General features: G+C 53.7%; 1 protein-coding gene across 1 annotated transcript; it reads right to left on the reverse strand.

Annotated features, from left to right (window-relative positions):
• Window positions 1-1,290: 1,290 nt before the first annotated feature.
• Window positions 1,291-14,427, reverse strand: CHGA (chromogranin A). The gene is made up of 8 exons (XM_020875996.2): window positions 14,180-14,427; window positions 13,351-13,397; window positions 10,729-10,822; window positions 9,815-9,883; window positions 7,240-7,338; window positions 5,073-5,516; window positions 3,893-4,368; window positions 1,291-1,776 (listed from the first exon to the last, which is right to left on the reverse strand). Exons 1-8 carry the CDS (start codon window positions 14,223-14,225, stop codon window positions 1,693-1,695), a joined length of 1,359 nt encoding a protein of 452 aa, XP_020731655.2. The 5' UTR covers window positions 14,226-14,427; the 3' UTR covers window positions 1,291-1,692.
• Window positions 14,428-17,738: the final 3,311 nt, after the last annotated feature.

The following is a 17,738-nucleotide window of genomic DNA, read 5'->3' on the forward strand; positions in this document are numbered from 1 at the left end:
GCAACAGGTGGCCTGTCTCCGGGAAGGGGTATTTCAGGGACGAAGTGTCCGTGTTCTCTTTATTTGTTAACTGTTCCTGGAGGTGGATGTGCTGACAGTTGACTAGTGGAATACAGTTAGTGTCATGTTTGTTATTTTGATAACTGTCAGGGTTGTGGGGGGGTGGGTTATAAACTTGTCTCATTGAAATGTGAATAAACACCTCATGGCACCAGCTCATTGGGAGAGTCCCTCTGTGCTTCACAGACAGGCGTCAACAGCAGTGGGCCCACTCGCCAGGTTAGGAGAGGCACAGACTTGCCAAGACCCCTCAAACGACTTGTGTCATCACTGCAATGGTTTTCTGGTCCAGGCTGTCTAGACCCCTCAAATCCTTGCCATGATCTGATGAGAAGCTAAAACGTATCCCCATTTTATAGATGAGGAAACTGAGGCTGCAAGAGCACAAGAAATGCTCATCCAAACTCTCTAGCTAGGCTGGGGATTCGAACTGCAGTCTGATGTCAAAACCCACCTTCTGCAGGCGGTGGATTTCTTGAAGTCGGGGCTCGTCCAGGCCATTTCTGTGTGCCCAGGCCTGCCGGGCTCAAGGCAGCGGCTCACAAGCATTTGATGAATGACTGAATGATTGGCCCTGATAATCAGCTGGTCCACTCCAGTCCAGCAGATCAGCCTGTCCTGATTCATAATCCTGCAGCCCCTGTGGTTACATGTATGGGGCATCACTCTTGCCTGAGATTTTGATGAGTCATCTCATCCTCTGAGCCTCAGTTTCATCGTTCTCAAAGCTGAGACTAAGACTACCGTGCTATAGTGAACCATTGAACTTCAAATGCCCCAGAGCCCCGTGCATGTATCAGGTCAGAGGAGATGACAGATTTGTGCCGAGGGAGGGGTCTGCAGTTCAGAGGCCTGAGTCAGGAAGTCCAGAGCTGGCTGGGCCTTTGGCCTTGGTGGCAGGTACTATCCTGGGGCTGTCAGGGCCTCTACCCAGCACAGAGCAGAGGCTGTTTCCCTAACCAGCCCCCGTCCCTGCCTGACCCGGCTCACGTATGGCTGGCAGATGGGGGAAGTGTTATTTAATCCCACATGCACTTTGGGGCAGGTGTCAGCACCCCCACTTCACAGATGAGGAAACAGATGTTTTGAGCAGCAGTGTCACTTGCCCTCCAATCCCCGGACTGAAAAGCAGCCCAGAGTCACCCCAGGGGGACTGAACCTCCCCTTGTCCTTCTGCCTGAATCCATCCATCCCACCCCACTTGGAGTCAAGATGGGGGAAGTTCAGAGAAACAGGAAAGAGCCCAGAGCAGATTTATTTTCCTTAGATAAATTTCATACACAATATAGTCAGGAGTCCTCAGCTTTCACCTAAAGGTCAGTACTTATTGCAGTTAGGCCCAGTGGCTCTAATGGTGGAAGGGAAACTTTGAGAAGGCTGTCTGTGTTCAGAGACAGGACAATCGTTGAAAGGCAGGGGGTCTGCCTTGCAGAGGGGCACACTGGGGCAGGGGTCAGGAGCAGGAGGAAAAGAGCGTGGGGGCAACAGGGTGGGCTGGGCTTGGGCAGGTTGGGGGCGGCCTCCCTCCCAGAAGCAGCACCCGGGGCTGTCTGGCCGGGACCTGCAGGAGGGACAACAGAGCCGGGCCCTCGGGGTGTCCCGGGGCCCTGGCTGGTGGGGCCAGTTGGCGCCTCAGCCCCGCTGCAGCTCCTGCAGCTGGTGGGCCACCTTCTCCAGCTCCGCCTTGATGGTCGACAAGCTCTCCAGCTCCAGGTCCTAGGAGAGAACAGCCAGTCACCCGGGCGCTGGAGCGTGGAGCGCGCAGTCAGCCTGCTGGCTCCCGGCTTAGCTGTGTGACCTCGGATGGGTGGCTTTGCCTCTCTGAGCCTCATCTATTTCATGGGGACAGGGAAGCTGCCCTGCTGCGCTGCTCTGAGAAGCCAGCGTGCAAGAGTGTGTGCCCCGACCTCATACCTTCCCCGGTGGACTCTTATTCAGGCCCACCTCCTCCTCAGTGGCTCTGGGCAGGCATGTGGGACACCAAGCCTCTGGTGCCTTTCAGAGCTGCTTCGAAGCCCCCAGCCCGAGGCTAAGGCTGTGACAGTGGCTTCCTGAGTGAGGCCATGCCTGGGTGTCCTGTCTACTGCAGGCCTCCCTACCCAAGGGGCAGGGGACCAGCACACAGGCTTGAGGACGTGAGCACTGCCTGGACGGGACCTCCAGCCTCCGTCCCCGTCACTGGGTCCCCAAGCTCTGGCTGCCAGGACGGTCCAGGGCAGGCGAGGACACCCACAAAAGCACGCCCTCAGATTCACAGCAGGACTCAGCCATACCCCAGCTTTGACCAAGAGGGCTGGTTTTCCAGGAGTCCCTACCTGGGCCCCAGTGAGAAGAGACAGACAATGGCTGCCAATGAAATGGGGACCCTAGTGGCCCCTATCTTGGAGTAACCCCCCAGGCAGGAGTTCTGTGATTCCGGGGTCATTTTTTCTAAGACCTTTGGGCTGAGTCGGGGGGGGCCCTGTCCTGTCCAATCCTTAGGACTCGGGTCCCCATTTCTCCTGCCTGTAGTCCAAGGGCCCCTCTGCCCGTGGAGAAGGGAAGCCAGCCAGTCCCTCAGAGCCCCTGGCTCTCCCCAGCTTCTGAGGGTGGGAAAGGCAGTGATGACAGGTACCCAGCCTTGGGAAAGGGTCGGGGGCAAGTGGCTGCTTCCTGAAGCCCTGTCCCCTCAGTCCCTGGGGACACAGGCAGACGACCACTCGGCACCAGCTGCCAAGGAGTCTTCTCCCTCTCAGACTGCTGGGACCCAGGCCCAGGCCCCTCGGTTTAGGGACCCGAGGAAAGGGCCATATTGTCTTCTGGGTGGGCAGAGAAGAACACTGGGGCCAGGGCCTCGGACACACCCCAGCCCCCCAAAAGCCCTGATGCCCCCCTGAGAATTAAAGCCTGAACCAAGGACTGCCCCCCGCTCCAAGGTGGTGTTGCCAGCCTGCCCCAAAGTCCCAACCCATCCCCTCCCATGGTATCATGTCTCCACACCCCTCTGAGCTTCCCAAGTAGCCCTGGGCATGGCCAAGGTTTCAAAGCTTGGGTGCATTCTGATCATGATAATGAGGTGGGCAGAAAGGACTTCTTACCCCCATTTCACAAATGAGGGAACCAATGAGGCTCAGAGAAGGGGAGTGACCAGGCCAAGGTCACCAGCCTAGGAGGAGGTAGACCCCCGGTCTTTTGGCACATGCCCATGCCTCCCCCACCCGTCACCACCAGATCCTCCCCACTCTGCCATTGGGACGGGAGGCAGGGTCTGAACCTGGGAAGAGGGTGCGGTTGAACTGCCTGGAGGTCAGGAGAGGGTATGGCTGGGCCAATGGAAGGGCTTCCCCAGACACCACCTGTCCCTAAGTGTCCCCTCCTGTCCTGCCCTCCTAGCTCTCAAGGCCAGTGATGCCCCGAGCCTGGATTCCCCCAGGCAGCAAGTGGCCCTCCCAGGCCAGCCCCCGCCAGGTCCTTTAGTTTCCAAAGCTCTGTCCATTCAAAGCTCTAAACGCCATCCATCCTTGTCCTGCTTCCAAACCTGCAGAGGCTCCCTACTGCCTTTAGGACAAAGGCCCCTCCCAGCGCCTCTAGGATCCGCTTCACTCACCAGCTCTTCAGCTTCTGTGTGCTGATCTGAATGTTTCTGTCTGCCTGTCTGCCAGCTTTCCTGGGTGCCCACCACCACCACATGCCCTTTCTCCTGTGCCTTCCCAGTCTCCTGAGCGCCCCCTATCCAGGTGCCTCTCTAGTCCTGACTCCAAGGGGACAGTGTCCCCTCGGGGATGCGAGGCAGCACGTCTGGGTGCAGCTGCCCCCCAGCGGGGCCCGGGGCCGGCTCCCACCCCGTACCAACCTCTGGTCTGCGGTTGGCGCTGCCTTCCTCCTCCTTCTTCTCCTCCGGGTAGCCGCGCACCTGGAGGGGCAGGCCGGCCTCCACGCTGTCCTCCCAGGAGCCCGGCCTCCAGCCTCGCCGCAGTTGCAGCCCAGGACCCCTGAAGCCAGAGCCCCGTGCCCGAAAGGAGAGCCTCATGGAGCGGTCGGGGTCCTCCTCCTCCTCCTCCCCCTCCAGCCGCTTCTCGGCCGTCAGCTCCTTGGCTAGCCGGTCCATCTTGCTCCATCGCTTGGCATCCTCCCACTCCTTGGAGAGCTGCTCCTCCTGCTCGGGCTCCCTGCTCTTTCCACCACGGAAGAGGCCTTGAGGGGCCCCTGCCATCTCCTCTTCCTGCCGGGAGTGTGCCCGCTCCCCCTTTCCCTCAGGGGGCTTGGCCTCCTCAGCCCCCATCTTCCCGGCTCCATCCACGGCCAGAGCCTCGGGCCAACCTGGAGCAGCTGGTAGACAAGAGCGGGAGAATAAGGGAGTAGCTGCCACCTCTCCCGGCCCCTGCCGCTCCCTTAAGTCTCTCTGTAGCCACTGTTGTGACCACAGACCCTGTACACCCGGTCCAGCTCAGCCTCTCACAACAGACTCCCCTTGGACGGAAAGGCCACCTCGACACCACGCTTTACAAGACCCCTTAAAGCTCCAAGTCACCTCTTCCTTTAGCCCTCTCATCCCAGAAGACCCGACCCAGGGATCGCCTGGCTGGGGAGGAAGGAAAGACCCTGACCAGGCCCTCAAGGGGAGCCAGGACCTTTTCCTAATCCCTGGTTGAGGCTAACAGTGTCCCGAGACCAGCCTTTTCCCTCCCATCATGCTGCTCTTCGGTTCCCAAATCCCACCCACTCACCCTGCAAAGCCCCTCTCCCCTCCTGGGGGTGGAGAGGGGCTCCGTGGACTATTGAGAGATGCAGGGTTTTGGAACCAGATAAGCTTGGGATGGAATCTGTGTTTACTACAAATCAGCTGTGTGACCAAGGGAAAATTACTTAACCTCTCTGAGCCTTGGTTTCCCATCTGGCAAATGGGAATAATAGCTACCTTTCAGGGTTGTTGAGAAGGTGGAATGAGATTATGGATCAGGGCACCGCCCTCCCACTCATCCCCCTCTCCCCAACATATCTGCTGAAGTCTGAAATATCAAACACAGTCTCACCCCTCTGCGTCTCCTTGCCGCCGAGGTTGGGGTGGGGTTTAAATGCTGCGGTGGGGGGGCTTTCTTCCTCCGGGACGGCCTTCTCTCCAGCCTCGGCCTCCTCCCCCTTCTCCTCCTGCTCCTCTTCTCTCTCTGCCTGCCTCCCTTGCTCTGCACTCAGGCCCTTCTCCCTGCTGGCTGGACCCTGGGAGGGGCCCTCACTGTCCTCCTCGGCCTGCGGGCCTGGGTGTTTTGGGTTGGGGAGGCTGGCTTGGGGGTGGGCGTTGGAGGGGGCCTCCTCCTCCTCCCCAGGGCCCTGGTTGTCCTCCTCAACCTTGGACCCTGGCCCAAGCTCTGGGGAGGCCTGAGGCCTGTCTCCGTCCAAGTCTTCATCACTCTTCTCCACCTCTTTAGAATCGTCTCTTTTTTCTGCAGCATCCTTGGAGGACACCTCTTCTGTCCCCTCTACAGAAACAACAGAGCAAAGTCAGGCCCTGAGGACCAGGCTGCACATCGAATCTCCCCCGGGCCCAATTTCAGATCTTAGTCACTGTATCTCTAGGCTTCCAGCAAGCCCAACCCAACACACACATGAGATAATTAGGGTTGCTCTCTCCATGTCTGGGTTTGACCTCAGCACAATGGGACTGTGTTTCTTTCTTTGTAATTCTACCTCTCGAAGGAGGATGTGATGACCCCTTGAAAATGACCCCAGAAGCTAGAGCCCTGAATTTAAAATTAAGACAGCAGATGAACTGCTGTGTGATCTTGGGCAAGTTCCTTAACCTCTCTGTGTAATGGGCACCATTACTGTGACGTCCTTCTCCCTTCTGCAAGCATTCTATCTTGAGCCTCCTGTGAAAGTATTCAATTCCTCAGTATTTGTCAGCTTTCATTAAAAGGTATTTACTTGTACCTGCTTTGAAGACAGCTTTTCATCTAGTAAAAATCCCTCCCATTGCTAGAAATGATTACTGTCGAACAAGTCACTACCAAGTCCATTCCACCATTTGACTCCAGGACTCCAGGTGGAAGTGCTCCCATGCATACTTTACAGAAACTCAAACCAACCCTTAGAAAGGTAAGGTGACATGTCTGTGCTCAGATGGCAGAGCTGAGTCTTGAACCCAAACCTCCGAATGCCAAGTACAGGGTGCCCTTTGCACTGACATATGGCTGTCTCCCCAGTGAATGCTACCCTATTCCCTCTCCTACAGCCCATGGCAGACAACCAGGGTCAGCCAGACACTCGTTTCCATGGAACCAGAACATGTGAGCCCCTGCCGTGCCTCAAGCAGCCACTAGTGTGAGAGCCCTGGCCCATGTGAGGGCACGCGGGCAGGATTCCCCTCTCAGCCCCGACGGATGACCGCTGAGGTCCCTGCTTTGAGGAAATGGCCCTGTTCACTCACCTTCCCCGTGCAAACAGCAGGGCTGCGAGGACAAGCGTGTGACTGTTTCTAGCCAGAAAGGTGAGTTTAACAGAGCATCCCTCTGACCTAAACCATGATCTCTGTGACCCCTAAAAGCTCTCTGTTTTCAAGAAGGATGATCCAGGACTTTCCTTGTGGTCCAGTGGTTAAGCAACCGCCTGCCAGTGCAGGGGATATGGGTTCAATCCCTGGTCTGAGAAGATCCCACATTCTGTGAGGCAACTAAGTCCGTGTGCTAAAACTACTGCACACCGCAACTCGAGAGTAGCCCCCATTCACCCCAACTAGGAGAAAGCCCACATGCTGCAACCAAAACCCAAAGCAGTAAAAAAAAAAAAAAAAAGATGATCGAGATTCATTTAGTATTTCACACCTACTCCTCTGGGATCTTGCTGCCCCTAGGCTATGCCAGGGAACCACTAAATTCCCTGGAGGACAGGCACTGCCTCGGCCACTGGGAAGAGTCAAAGCCGCCCACCTGCCAGGGCTCCTGCCCGAGTGCCAGCGCCTGGGGTGGGCAGATACGACCCACCAAGGGCTGCGGAGTGAGACGTTCCATCTCCAGTTACACCTTGGAAAGGTGCTTCAACCTCCCTGGGACTCAAGTTTCCCCATTTGGAAAGAGAAGGAAATAAGAGCTTCCTTCCAGGACCCAAAGGAGGGGCTTCTGACTCCTTGGGACCCTCAGTCTATTGTAATCACTGTTCTCTTCATTCTCCTTCCCCTGGTCTCTGGCCAGACGGGTCGGCACTGACCTTTCGGCTCAGCCTGGTCATTCGGCTTCTCAAGCGCCTCTGAGAGTTCATCCTCGTAACTGCTGTGCTTCCTCTGCTGATGTGTCCGCTCCTTGGCTCCTGGATAAGAAAACGAGAAAAGTGTCCCATTTGGTCTAAGCCCCGCATGTTTGGCTGTGAGAATGGAGGCCTCTCTTTCCTCATCTGTAAAACTGGGCCTGTCTGGGCCTACCCAGTGAGAGATTGAGGGGGCAGGGGCGGGGGGCGGGAGGGGAGGGCTCGCCGCCCCCTCCCAGCTAGGGCCCATCACACGACCCCATCACCTCTCCAGACTCCACTTCTCACCTGCGAAGTAAGAACGCTCCCTGCTTGCTGCCTCATGGAGTAGTGAAGACTCAGTTGAGGGCTCCAGGAGCAGGAGCAGGGAGTGGGGAACCCTCAGGACCTGGCTGGTAGCTAGGTCAGCAGTCCCCAACCTTTTTGGCACCAGGGATTGATTTCGTGGAAGACAACGTTTCCATAGATCAGGTCAATGGGAGGATGGTTTGGGGATGATTCAAGCTCAGTAGGGTTCGCGCTCTAAAGAGAATCTAATGCCTCCGCAGATCTGACAGGAGGCGGAGCTTGGACAGTAATGTGAGCGATAGGGAGCAGCTGTAAATACAGATGATGCTTCACTCGCTTGCCTGCTCTCACTTCCAGCTGTGCAGCCCAGAGATTGGGGACCCCTGGGCTAGGGGACCCTGCAGCAGGAGGCAACAGTGACTGCTTGTCCCCTCGTGGGGGCTCCTGATTCAGGCAACACCTGTCCCCATGGACCCCCATAAGCCCAGGCCAAACACCTGTCTGCATCCAAGCCCAAGGTCAGCATAAGACCCTTCTTCCTGCATCAGCCCAGGCTGCGCTGCCTCCTCTGACCATCTCCACCCACCCCTGCTTCTTGATGGTGGCCCTGGCCAAGCCAACTCTGCAGCCAATGCTGGTTTTCCTATGATGGGAATTTCTGGGGTGGCCAGAGGTGCCTGACATGGTGAAGGTAGACCAGGGATTATGCCCAGATCTGGACCCTGGCCAACCAAGGTTCACACCTCCTGGTTAATTCTTTGCTCTATGACCTTAGGTGACCTGGGTAATCCAAGACTTGGGTGCTCATCTATAAAACAGGGTGGTTGCATCATAAATGCTAGGATAGAGGTGTGCAGAAGACATTATGAGAATACAGAAGAGGGAGTCGGTGGATAGCTAGATGGATGGACGGATGGACAAACATGTAGATTTATCTCATCCTCTTTTAACATAAAAGAACAATGTACCTATATATTGGACACCGTTTATATTGAACACACACACATGTGTATGTGTGTAAACAGATGTTTCAGAACACATCTTCCTATCATAGTCTTCACTGACATTATTTAATTATTTAAATATAACGCCAGTCATTCAATAATTAATTTTAAAAATTACCATATTGTATCCTAGCAACCACGTGCAGTGGATGTCTGTCTTCTAGGACAAGTGAGCGAGAGGAACAACGGTGTGCTAACTTGGGGAAGGCCTCAGGGAGCCTTCCAGCTGTGGTTATTTTCACTTGCCTCTTCCCCCAAATCGTTCTCCATTCGTAGATGTGGCCCAGTCTGCCCCAGAGGCCTCAGAGTAGGGGTCTTCCCTGAGCCCTGGGCAGCCTTTGCGCCTTCCACCCCAGCCCACCCCACCCAAGCCAAGCCCTGAAGATGAGCCTTTACTTTCTTTGCAGGGAGATACGAGACTCCTGCTCGAGGGCCCATTCTCAGACAGAGGCTGGAGAAAGCCCATGTCCCCACCCCCAAGTAAATAGCCCCCTCCCTCAGGGAGGTGCAGGGCAGAACCCAGGACCCATTTCCTTCCAGGGAGGCCTTCTGTGCCGCACAGGAACCCGGGGAGCAGCCTGGGGCTGGGCAGAGTAGCTAACTCCGTGGGATGACATCAGCCTAACCCTCCATTCCCAGTATCTTATCTGGGCTCTGCTTGAATATCTTCAGTGACAAGGAGCTCACTACCTCACAAAATCACTCCATTCCCAACAGCATCAGTAGATTTTTGTTAACCTCTTGGAGAAAGACACACCTCACTCTGAAAGCACATTGGATGTCTGGGCTGTGTTTTGGGGTAAGCAAGACTCTGCTTCTCCCATCTCTGCTTTGAGCAGAAGCTCACAAGGGCAAAGGGGCCCCTGCTCTCTCCTGGAGACCAATTTCTTTCCCATTAAACAGAGAAAAGAAGTCCTCTCTGTAATCTAGTCTTGAAAGTGTCCCCTCTAACATGGCTGAACTCCAGAGACCACAGGATTTTAGAAGAGCTGCACCTGGTCTTGGGATGTCCTTAACTTATTGTGTGATCTTGGACAGGCTACTCAACCTCTCTGGGCCTTGATCTCTTTAAGTGTATGAATGATAGATTGGGCCAAGTGGCACAGAGGACCCCACCTTACCACCCTATAACAAAAAGGTGCTAAGTGAGGATCAGAAAGAAGACCTCACTCAACCTTCCACCATCATTTTTCTGACTCTTAGGTACTGGAATTCACCCAAATTCACGTGCAGTGGTTGGAAAATACCTTGGAGAGCGAGGTCTTGGAGCTCTTTCAGCAAATTCTGATGTCGCAGGATTGAGAGGATCCGCTCATCTGCAATGAAGGGGAGTCGTTACGGGTGGTTTCCAGAAGACAGCCAAGAAAGAGATTGCCATCAATATTTTCAGCTGAGCACAAGGAATTTATTCTGGAAATTCAAAACCCTGGTGGTAGCAGCAAGATTGGGTCTGGAGATAACACTTCTGAAATGACTTCCTTCCCAAGTTTGCTATCGCATCAGGAAGGTCAGCCACTGTCCCTGCACCCAGACTTCTGCCAAGAGATGGCATCTCCTGCAGTGATACAGCAATGTCTCTAAACACAAGCTGTTTTTGCATCTCTGTGCCTTTGCTAGTGCTGTCTACTTCACCTGGAGTACCCTTTTCTTCATTTTGCTACCTACTGATTTCCCACTTTTCTCTTAAATCCCAATCCTAATGCTAATGTTGGATCCAGCCAACACTGACTGCCTCCTTGCAAAAGCTTTGCTATTATCATGCTCACCCGCCCTTGGTGTTCCTTTATTTATCACATATCTACAGGCTACCCAGATGCCAGTGGTTGTCCTCAACCCTGGGGATTTAGCACACAAAATCTTCATCCACAGGGAGCTCACATTCTGCAGGCTTGCTGTTCCCAGCCCTGGTTTCATTCTGCCCAGAATTCTAGTTAACTGTGTTCATATCACTCCCCTCTGCTAGACTAAGCTCCAGGCACACATGGGCTGTTAGCTCTTCATCTCTCTGTACCACTCAGACCTCAGCACAGACCTGGCTAAGGTAGGCACATGGTCAGTGACTACTTAATTAAATTGTTGATTTCCAGCAAAAACCACACACTCATGTCCTTGCCTCCCAGCCCTGCAGGCAGCAGCCCCTCACCCCGAGCCTGGCCCGTACCTCCTCGAAGTGTTTCAAAACACTCCTTGCTGACCGGCATGGGACTGGGCTTGGACAGCGTGTCAGAAATGACCTCGACGATGCACTTCATCACCTGGGAACAGAATGAGGCCAGTTGGGGCTGGTCTGGGCATGGAGCTCAGCCCCTGGCACTTCCAAGGCAAATTTCTAAGGAGGACATAATGACGCTCACTTTTGTCTTCAGGAGTCCATGGATACCTAGCTCAGGGGCACAGCTGTGCTTTCTAAGCCAGACAATAATAGCAGTAATACTAAAAATCCACACACAGTGCTTACCAAGTGCCAGGCACTCCAACTACCTGGCCAGCAGGAGCCCCTCTAAAGTGGGGGTGGGTACCCTGCACCCTCTCATCCCAAGTGTTTCTCTACAAATGGGGAAGCTGCTCCTGGACATTAGAGGTGTAGCCCTGCAAAAGTACTTTAGTCTTGTAGATGCCCCAAAGGTCAGCCATCTCCAGGAAGCCTTTCTGGACCACCCAGAGGAGAACAAAGACCTTTCCTGGCTCTTTCCTGCCTGGAAACAAGACTTGGAAAACTGTCTCTAAATATCTGTGGGGTTCTCACATGCAGGGAGTGACAGCCTCACAGCCTGGCTCCATATTCACCCACCGGGTGAATTCCCTGGTTGGATGTGGGCATACATCTACTATATCCGGATGCCCATCCCAGGCCAACAGCAGCCATTTCTCTGAAAGTCTTGTCCAGTGGCCAGCAAGGTGCTATGGATAATCAGACAGCTGATAAACGGATGATATTTGAAGATGGTGCCAACTGTAGTGTGGCATCCTAGCTGTGTGATCTTGGGCAAGCGACTTGACCTCGCTAAGCCTCAATTTCCACCTCTGTAAAATGTGAGTGATAAGACCTTCTGACTCCCCTCCCAGGGTGATGGGGCACAGATGGGGGAATACTCTAACGCATGGAGTGCCAGACACAGTCAGGGAGGGATTCGCAATTTCCAGCCTGCTTCAGCTGCCTAGAGCTGGGCAGAGGAGCAGGAAGTGTCAGACAAGCATCAGGCAACACAGTGAGGAGTGAGGGGGTGGAAGGCTGTGTCTATGGGATGCCAAGGCAACCCGTTCAAGGATCCAGGATAGCAAACTGGCAGACAGGCTCTACAGTAGTCATGGCATCCTAGATAGAACATGCAGGTCTTCACCAGCTGCTCTGGTGTCTCTGACCCAGGCAGCTGAAAATATGATGGCCAAAGTGTCTCCCATAAGGAATCCGGCAAGGAATGGCTTATAGCCTGCACCCTTCCTGCAACCACAGACCTTGCACTGGGAATATCAGATAACCACCAGTCCATGAGGACAGATTCTGGGAGAGACAAATTGGGTATAGGTCCCAAGAATGATGGGGAGGTCAGGAAAGGAAGCTCTAGGCTATGAATAAAAATGCTTATTTACTGAGGACCAACTATGTGTCAGCAATTTGCAGGAGTCCTATTCCTTACCAGGGCTTCCCTGGTGGCTCAGCTGGTAGAGAATCTGCCTGCAACGCAGGAGACCTGGGTTCAATCCCTGGGTTGGAAAGATCCCCTGGAGAAGGGAAAGGCTACCCACTCCAGTATTCTGGCCTGGAGAATTCCAGGGACTGTATAGTCCATGGGGTTGCTAAGAGTCAGACATGAATGAGCTACTTTTTTTTTTTCATTCCTTACAACTTCCCTCAAAGGAAATATCATTATAGCAAAAAAAGGGAAAGCTCAGAGAATTCAAGGGATTTTTCCTAAGATGACACAGCTACAATGAGTGGCAGCGGTTTTTTCAATTTAGGCCTGTCTGTAACTAGTGAATAGGAAATTTTAAATGAGCACATTGAGGTTGAAATCTCTTTGATGCTTTGGATTTCAACTATAGCCTCTCTAAAGAAAACAGTTCCTGAAAAGGCAGGGAGTAGAATTTCTCTAATTCACAAGTGGAGATATCTGTGAACATCAGAAGCTGGAAAAACAGTCCCAACTCAGACGTGAATCAATTTTGGGAATATGCCCAACACAGAGTGTCTCTTGCTGGCCACAGAAGCCCCCATCAATGTCTTCCAAGTCCTTTCTTGGGTGACCTCCACCAGAAGCCCCAACTGGCCTGGGTGCAGGAGCCATGATCAAGAATGTTTTTGTTGTGGTCCTTTGAGAGAGCCAGGGCTTTAGGAACTGTGGGATGGGGTGGGTGTATTGCTGGCAGAGCCTTGGGGAAGAGCAAACGGGGAGGCCGGAGCCAGGCAGATGAAGACTGTTCTCACAGGACAGTGGACAACTACAACCTCAGAGAAGTCACCCCCACCAGCCCATGGCGGGCCTACAAGATTTGGAGTGTTCAAGACAGTGGGCCTGGCCCCTGGGCCCAGTGGGTAAGACACAGGTCCCGCTGGGTTGCACACCCAGCTCAAAGGAGGCCGGGGAAGGCCCCGCAGCAGGCAAGCAGGGAAATCAAGCAGACTTTGACATCTTCTTTTGCAAGCTGTCCCCAGGCTCAGCAGCCGCAGTGCTGGCTCCTGGCTTGATGCCAGACTCCTGCAGCTGCCCAAGATCTGGCTTTGAGGGGTCCACTGGGGTCTTCTGCCCCCCCCATCCCAGGGCAAACCCACGCCCCTTCTTACCTCAGTGTCCCCTTTATTCATGGGGCTGTTCACAGGCAGGGCAATGACTAGGAAGAAAAATAGAGCGGGGGTCACTCCTCTGCTCTGAGGGGAGAACCCAGTCCTTCCAGACCGGGTTCATCAGGGGCCCGTTCACCCCAATGCTCCTCCCTAACACCACCCCCACTCAAATGAGATGTAGAGCTGGTTTTATTTCCCTTCCCAACTGCTACCCTCATGGGGGTGGCTCCCACAGGCTGCACTGAGAGCCTTAATCCTTCCCTTTGGGAAAGCTATGCTCTGGAGGGGGTGTGGGAGCAGAAGCCAAGAGTTATGAAAACAGGCCAGTGGCTGGGTGGGACTGAGGTGGGGGGAGGATGAGGGAGAGGCAGAGAGACCCCAGAGGTGATGGAAAAGAGAGTGAGGTGAGCGGAAGAGATGGAGGAGGAGGATTGGGAGAGGCAGAAGTCAAGGGCAGACAGACGGTGGGGAGCAGGAGGAAGAAGGGAGAACAGGGGAGCCAACAGCGGTCCTCCCATCTCCCCAGATGACCTTGGCCAGCCACAGCGCAGAGCCGGCGCTGGCCCCGAAGCAGCCCAGACGTGGGGTGGGGGCGACAGGGAGCCCTGTCCCGCGGGGTCGGGAGTCGGAGTCAAAGAGTCAGGTCTGCGGGTTTTGCGCCGAGGCCACTCTGCGGGGTCAGGTGGGAGGCGGGGCGCTGTCCGTGGCGCTGAAAACTCGCCGCGCCGGAGGGAAGGGATGGAGGGGCACGCGGCGCTGCGCGGTGCCTGGACCGCAGGGCAGTCGGGGCGTCCAGGAACCTCTCCCCCAAGGGCCCGCGCTCGCTCACCTTGCCCCGCGCAGAGAAGAAGCGCCAGGACCGCGGCGGAGCGCATGGCGAAGCCGGGGCGCCAAGCAGCTGGCGGTCTGGAGCCGGCCACGGAGCGCGCTCGGGCGAAGGACTGCTGGACTGCTCGCTCCGGACGGGCTGCGGCGACACTGGCGCGGGATGGGGGGGTGGATGGTGGCGCAAGGTCTCCGTGTGCCTCTGTCTGTAGAACAGCCCTCCGCACTGGGCTCGGGCACTGCAGCAGTGGGGCATGCTCGCGCCCCGCTTATATACCCCGTACCCCGGAAATGACGTCATCGGACCCGCCCCTACCCCATTCCCCATCCCTCCGGGGGTCTGGCAGCAGCTCGCCCCGCCCCCCCAGCTTCACCTCCTACCCCGTCCCTGTTGCGGGTGGCCCCCATAGCACACAGTTCGTGGGTGAGGCAGCCAGGCGGACATCTGACTTCAGGAGGTGGCACAGGGGACTCAGCTGATCGTCCAACTCTCGTCGGCTCCACCGACCTGCTCTGTGTCTGTGGGCAAGTCACTTCCAGTCTCTGGACCTCCTGTTCCTCCAAAGTGCGCTGAGGTCCCCGCCAATTCTAACACGTCACTCCTTACTTCTGAGGGCCTTTGGAGGGGGGCTTCCTTCATCTCACTGGCTGGAGGCATGCTCACCATTCTGGGCTCCCTCAAAAATCTAGAGGTCCCTGACCCCTTGTCTGAATTAGATCTCTCTCTGGCAACCCAGTTTTGTGCTTTCACAGTTTCTAGTTGTATATGTATTTATTTATTAGAATAATGTTTAGTCTTCATTGCTTTCAAAGTCCCAAGCAGGACCCTTGACACAGAGTAAATCCACTTAATTGATAGCTGTTGAATGCACTGATTAAAAGTTCAACCCATGAACAAGTGAAGCCTGGACTCTGGCCATTGTTGGACAGCCCTCATGGAGGGTGGCAAGGGAGGAGAAGGGAACAGTTCTTGACCCCAAACCAAAATAGGAGCCCTTGTAACTTCTACTCAGGAGACCTAGTGCAACTTCTTAGGGTCACCTTCTTGTGGCTGGTTACCCATGTGTGTGTTTGAGAATAGCTCCTACCTTCTCTTGTATGTACGTATGTGTCCATGCTCAGTCATGCCCAACTCTTTGTGACCCCATGGACTACAGCCCACCAGGTTCCTCTGTCCATGGGATTCTTCAGGCAAGAATACTGGAGTGGGTTGCCGTTTCCTCCTCCAGGGGATCTTCCCACCCAGGGATTGAACCCGAGTCTCCTGTGTCTCCTTGCATTGCAGGCAGATGCTTTACCACTGAGCCACCGGGGAAGCCTCTACCTTCTCTTGAGTATTCTCAAAACCTGGGTCTTTGTGTATAAGGCTGGTTTCCTGGTTTATTTCTCTCTGCCCTGGGGCCCTTATGTTCTGGTCACAAATATTGCTCTCAACCTGGGGGCCACATTGAGAGCCCTTTGCCACGTGGCCCCCCAACATAGAGAAGCTGGTATCTGGCCTTCGGTGTGGCATCATTTAAGAGCCCCACCTTCTTCCTGTAACCCTCCCCTCCCATCTGCTGCTGCTACTTCCCACCACCTGCCCCACGCCTGTGCCCACTCCCACCCCAAAGGAGAACCTGGCAGAAGCCAGAAGAAACTGAAATGGTCTTGTTCATGCATTTAGTCATCCATTTAACTACTACTTGTTAGTCACCTACTACACACTTAGAGCCTGGTGAGCTACAGTCCGTGGGGTTGCAAAGACTGAGCACACACAGAGAGAACAGCACACACGTGCTTGGAACACCTCAGAGCAGCGCTCAGCTGTTGTAGGTATGCGAAGTATGTCAGGTGGGAACAAATGCTGTGGACAAAAATGAAGCAGGGAAGGGGGGACTGTGAGCTGGGGGAGGAGTTGGCTTATATTTTAAATCAGGTGGATCTAAGGAGGCCTCACCAAAGAAGTGACATTTCAGCAAAGCCCTGAAGTTGGTGGGGGAGGGATGGTGTGTTCCAGGGGCAGAGGCCTCCAGGTAGAAGGACCGCAAGTCCAAATGCCCAGAGGGAGCAATCGGAGGGAGACAGAGGGGAAACGGTCTGGAAACTAGAGCTGAACAGTAACATGGAGTCTGTCTCAAAAACTTGGAAATGCACAGAAATACAGAACATCACCCGTGCTCCCACGACCCAGACAGTATTGATCATTTTAAAGTATATGTTCTATACACTAAATAAGTAAGTGTTAGTCACTCAATTGTGTCCACCTTTTTGCGATCCCATTGACTGTAGCCTACCAGGCTCCCCTGTCTGTGGAATTCTCCAGGCAAGAATACTGGAGTGGGTTGCCATTGCCTTCTCCAGGGTTCTATACACTACTGTGTATAAAATAGATGGCTAATAAGAACCTACTGTATATCACAGGGACTTCTGCCCAGTACTCTATGGTCACCTAAATGGGAGGGAAAACTGAAAAAAGAGGCGATATGTGCATATGTATGACTGATTCACTTTGGTGTGCAGCAGAAACTAATGCAACGTTGTAAAGCAACTATACTCCAATAAAAATCAATTTTAACAAACTTTTGATCTATGACTGCTGATGGGAATGTAAATTGGTGCAGCCACTATGGACAGTTCTTCAAAAAACTAAAACATAGCGTTACCATATGATCCAGCAACCCAACTCCTAGGCATATACCCAGGCAAAATTATGTAATTTGAAAAGATACATATATCCCCGTGTTCATAGCAGCACTATTTAAAATAGCCGAGACATGGAAATAAACGTCCACTGACAGACGAATGGATAAAGAAGATGTGGTATGTTTACATAATGGAATGTTACTCAGTCATTAAAAATAATCAAATAATGCCAAAAATAGACAAAGTGTTTGTTCTATAGTCTCTGTTTAGGCTGCTCCATTGGTGAAGGACGGTTCCCAGTGGAAAACTTCAGCTGAACACACTGAAAGCCTAAGGACCTCAGGCCCTTCAGATGTAGGTCATCCTGAATGTGGTGCAGAGGTTTGCAGCATGCAACCTTGTGCACGAACCTCTGCAGAATTTGCAATTCTTTTGTATCATTTCATGTAACAGAGGGTGAACTTCTTGGTCAAAGAAAATGGACATTTTAGGACATTTGATGTGCATTGCCCAAAAGCCATGAAGAAAGTTGAACCACTCTCCAAGCTAAGTGGTTTTTCTCCTGGGAAGTTTCAGAGCTCCTGCCACCTTCCTTGGAGCACTAGTTCCTCTCCCAAAGCCTATTTGCCTCCCTGAAGCTGAGTGTAACCAACATGCAAAAATGTCCCAAACTAAGCTTTACAAGTGATGATGCCAGTGATTAGCATTTGCACCATTCTTTATAAGCTCTTCTAAACATTCCATCATTGAGCTCTTACAGTACCCCTAAGCCTAAGTTAGAGCAGGACTTTTTAATTCTACTTTGCAGATATGGAAACTGACCCAGGATACTAGCATGAGCCTGCAGGGTGTTATAAGGCCAGTGAATGGTAAAGTCGGACCTAGAGCTCGTTTTGCTCAGATGTCCATGTTTCCCTGCATCACCCCCATCTCTCATG

This window comes from Odocoileus virginianus, chromosome 16 (assembly GCF_023699985.2).
Source record: "Odocoileus virginianus isolate 20LAN1187 ecotype Illinois chromosome 16, Ovbor_1.2, whole genome shotgun sequence".
NCBI lineage: Eukaryota > Metazoa > Chordata > Mammalia > Artiodactyla > Cervidae > Odocoileus > Odocoileus virginianus.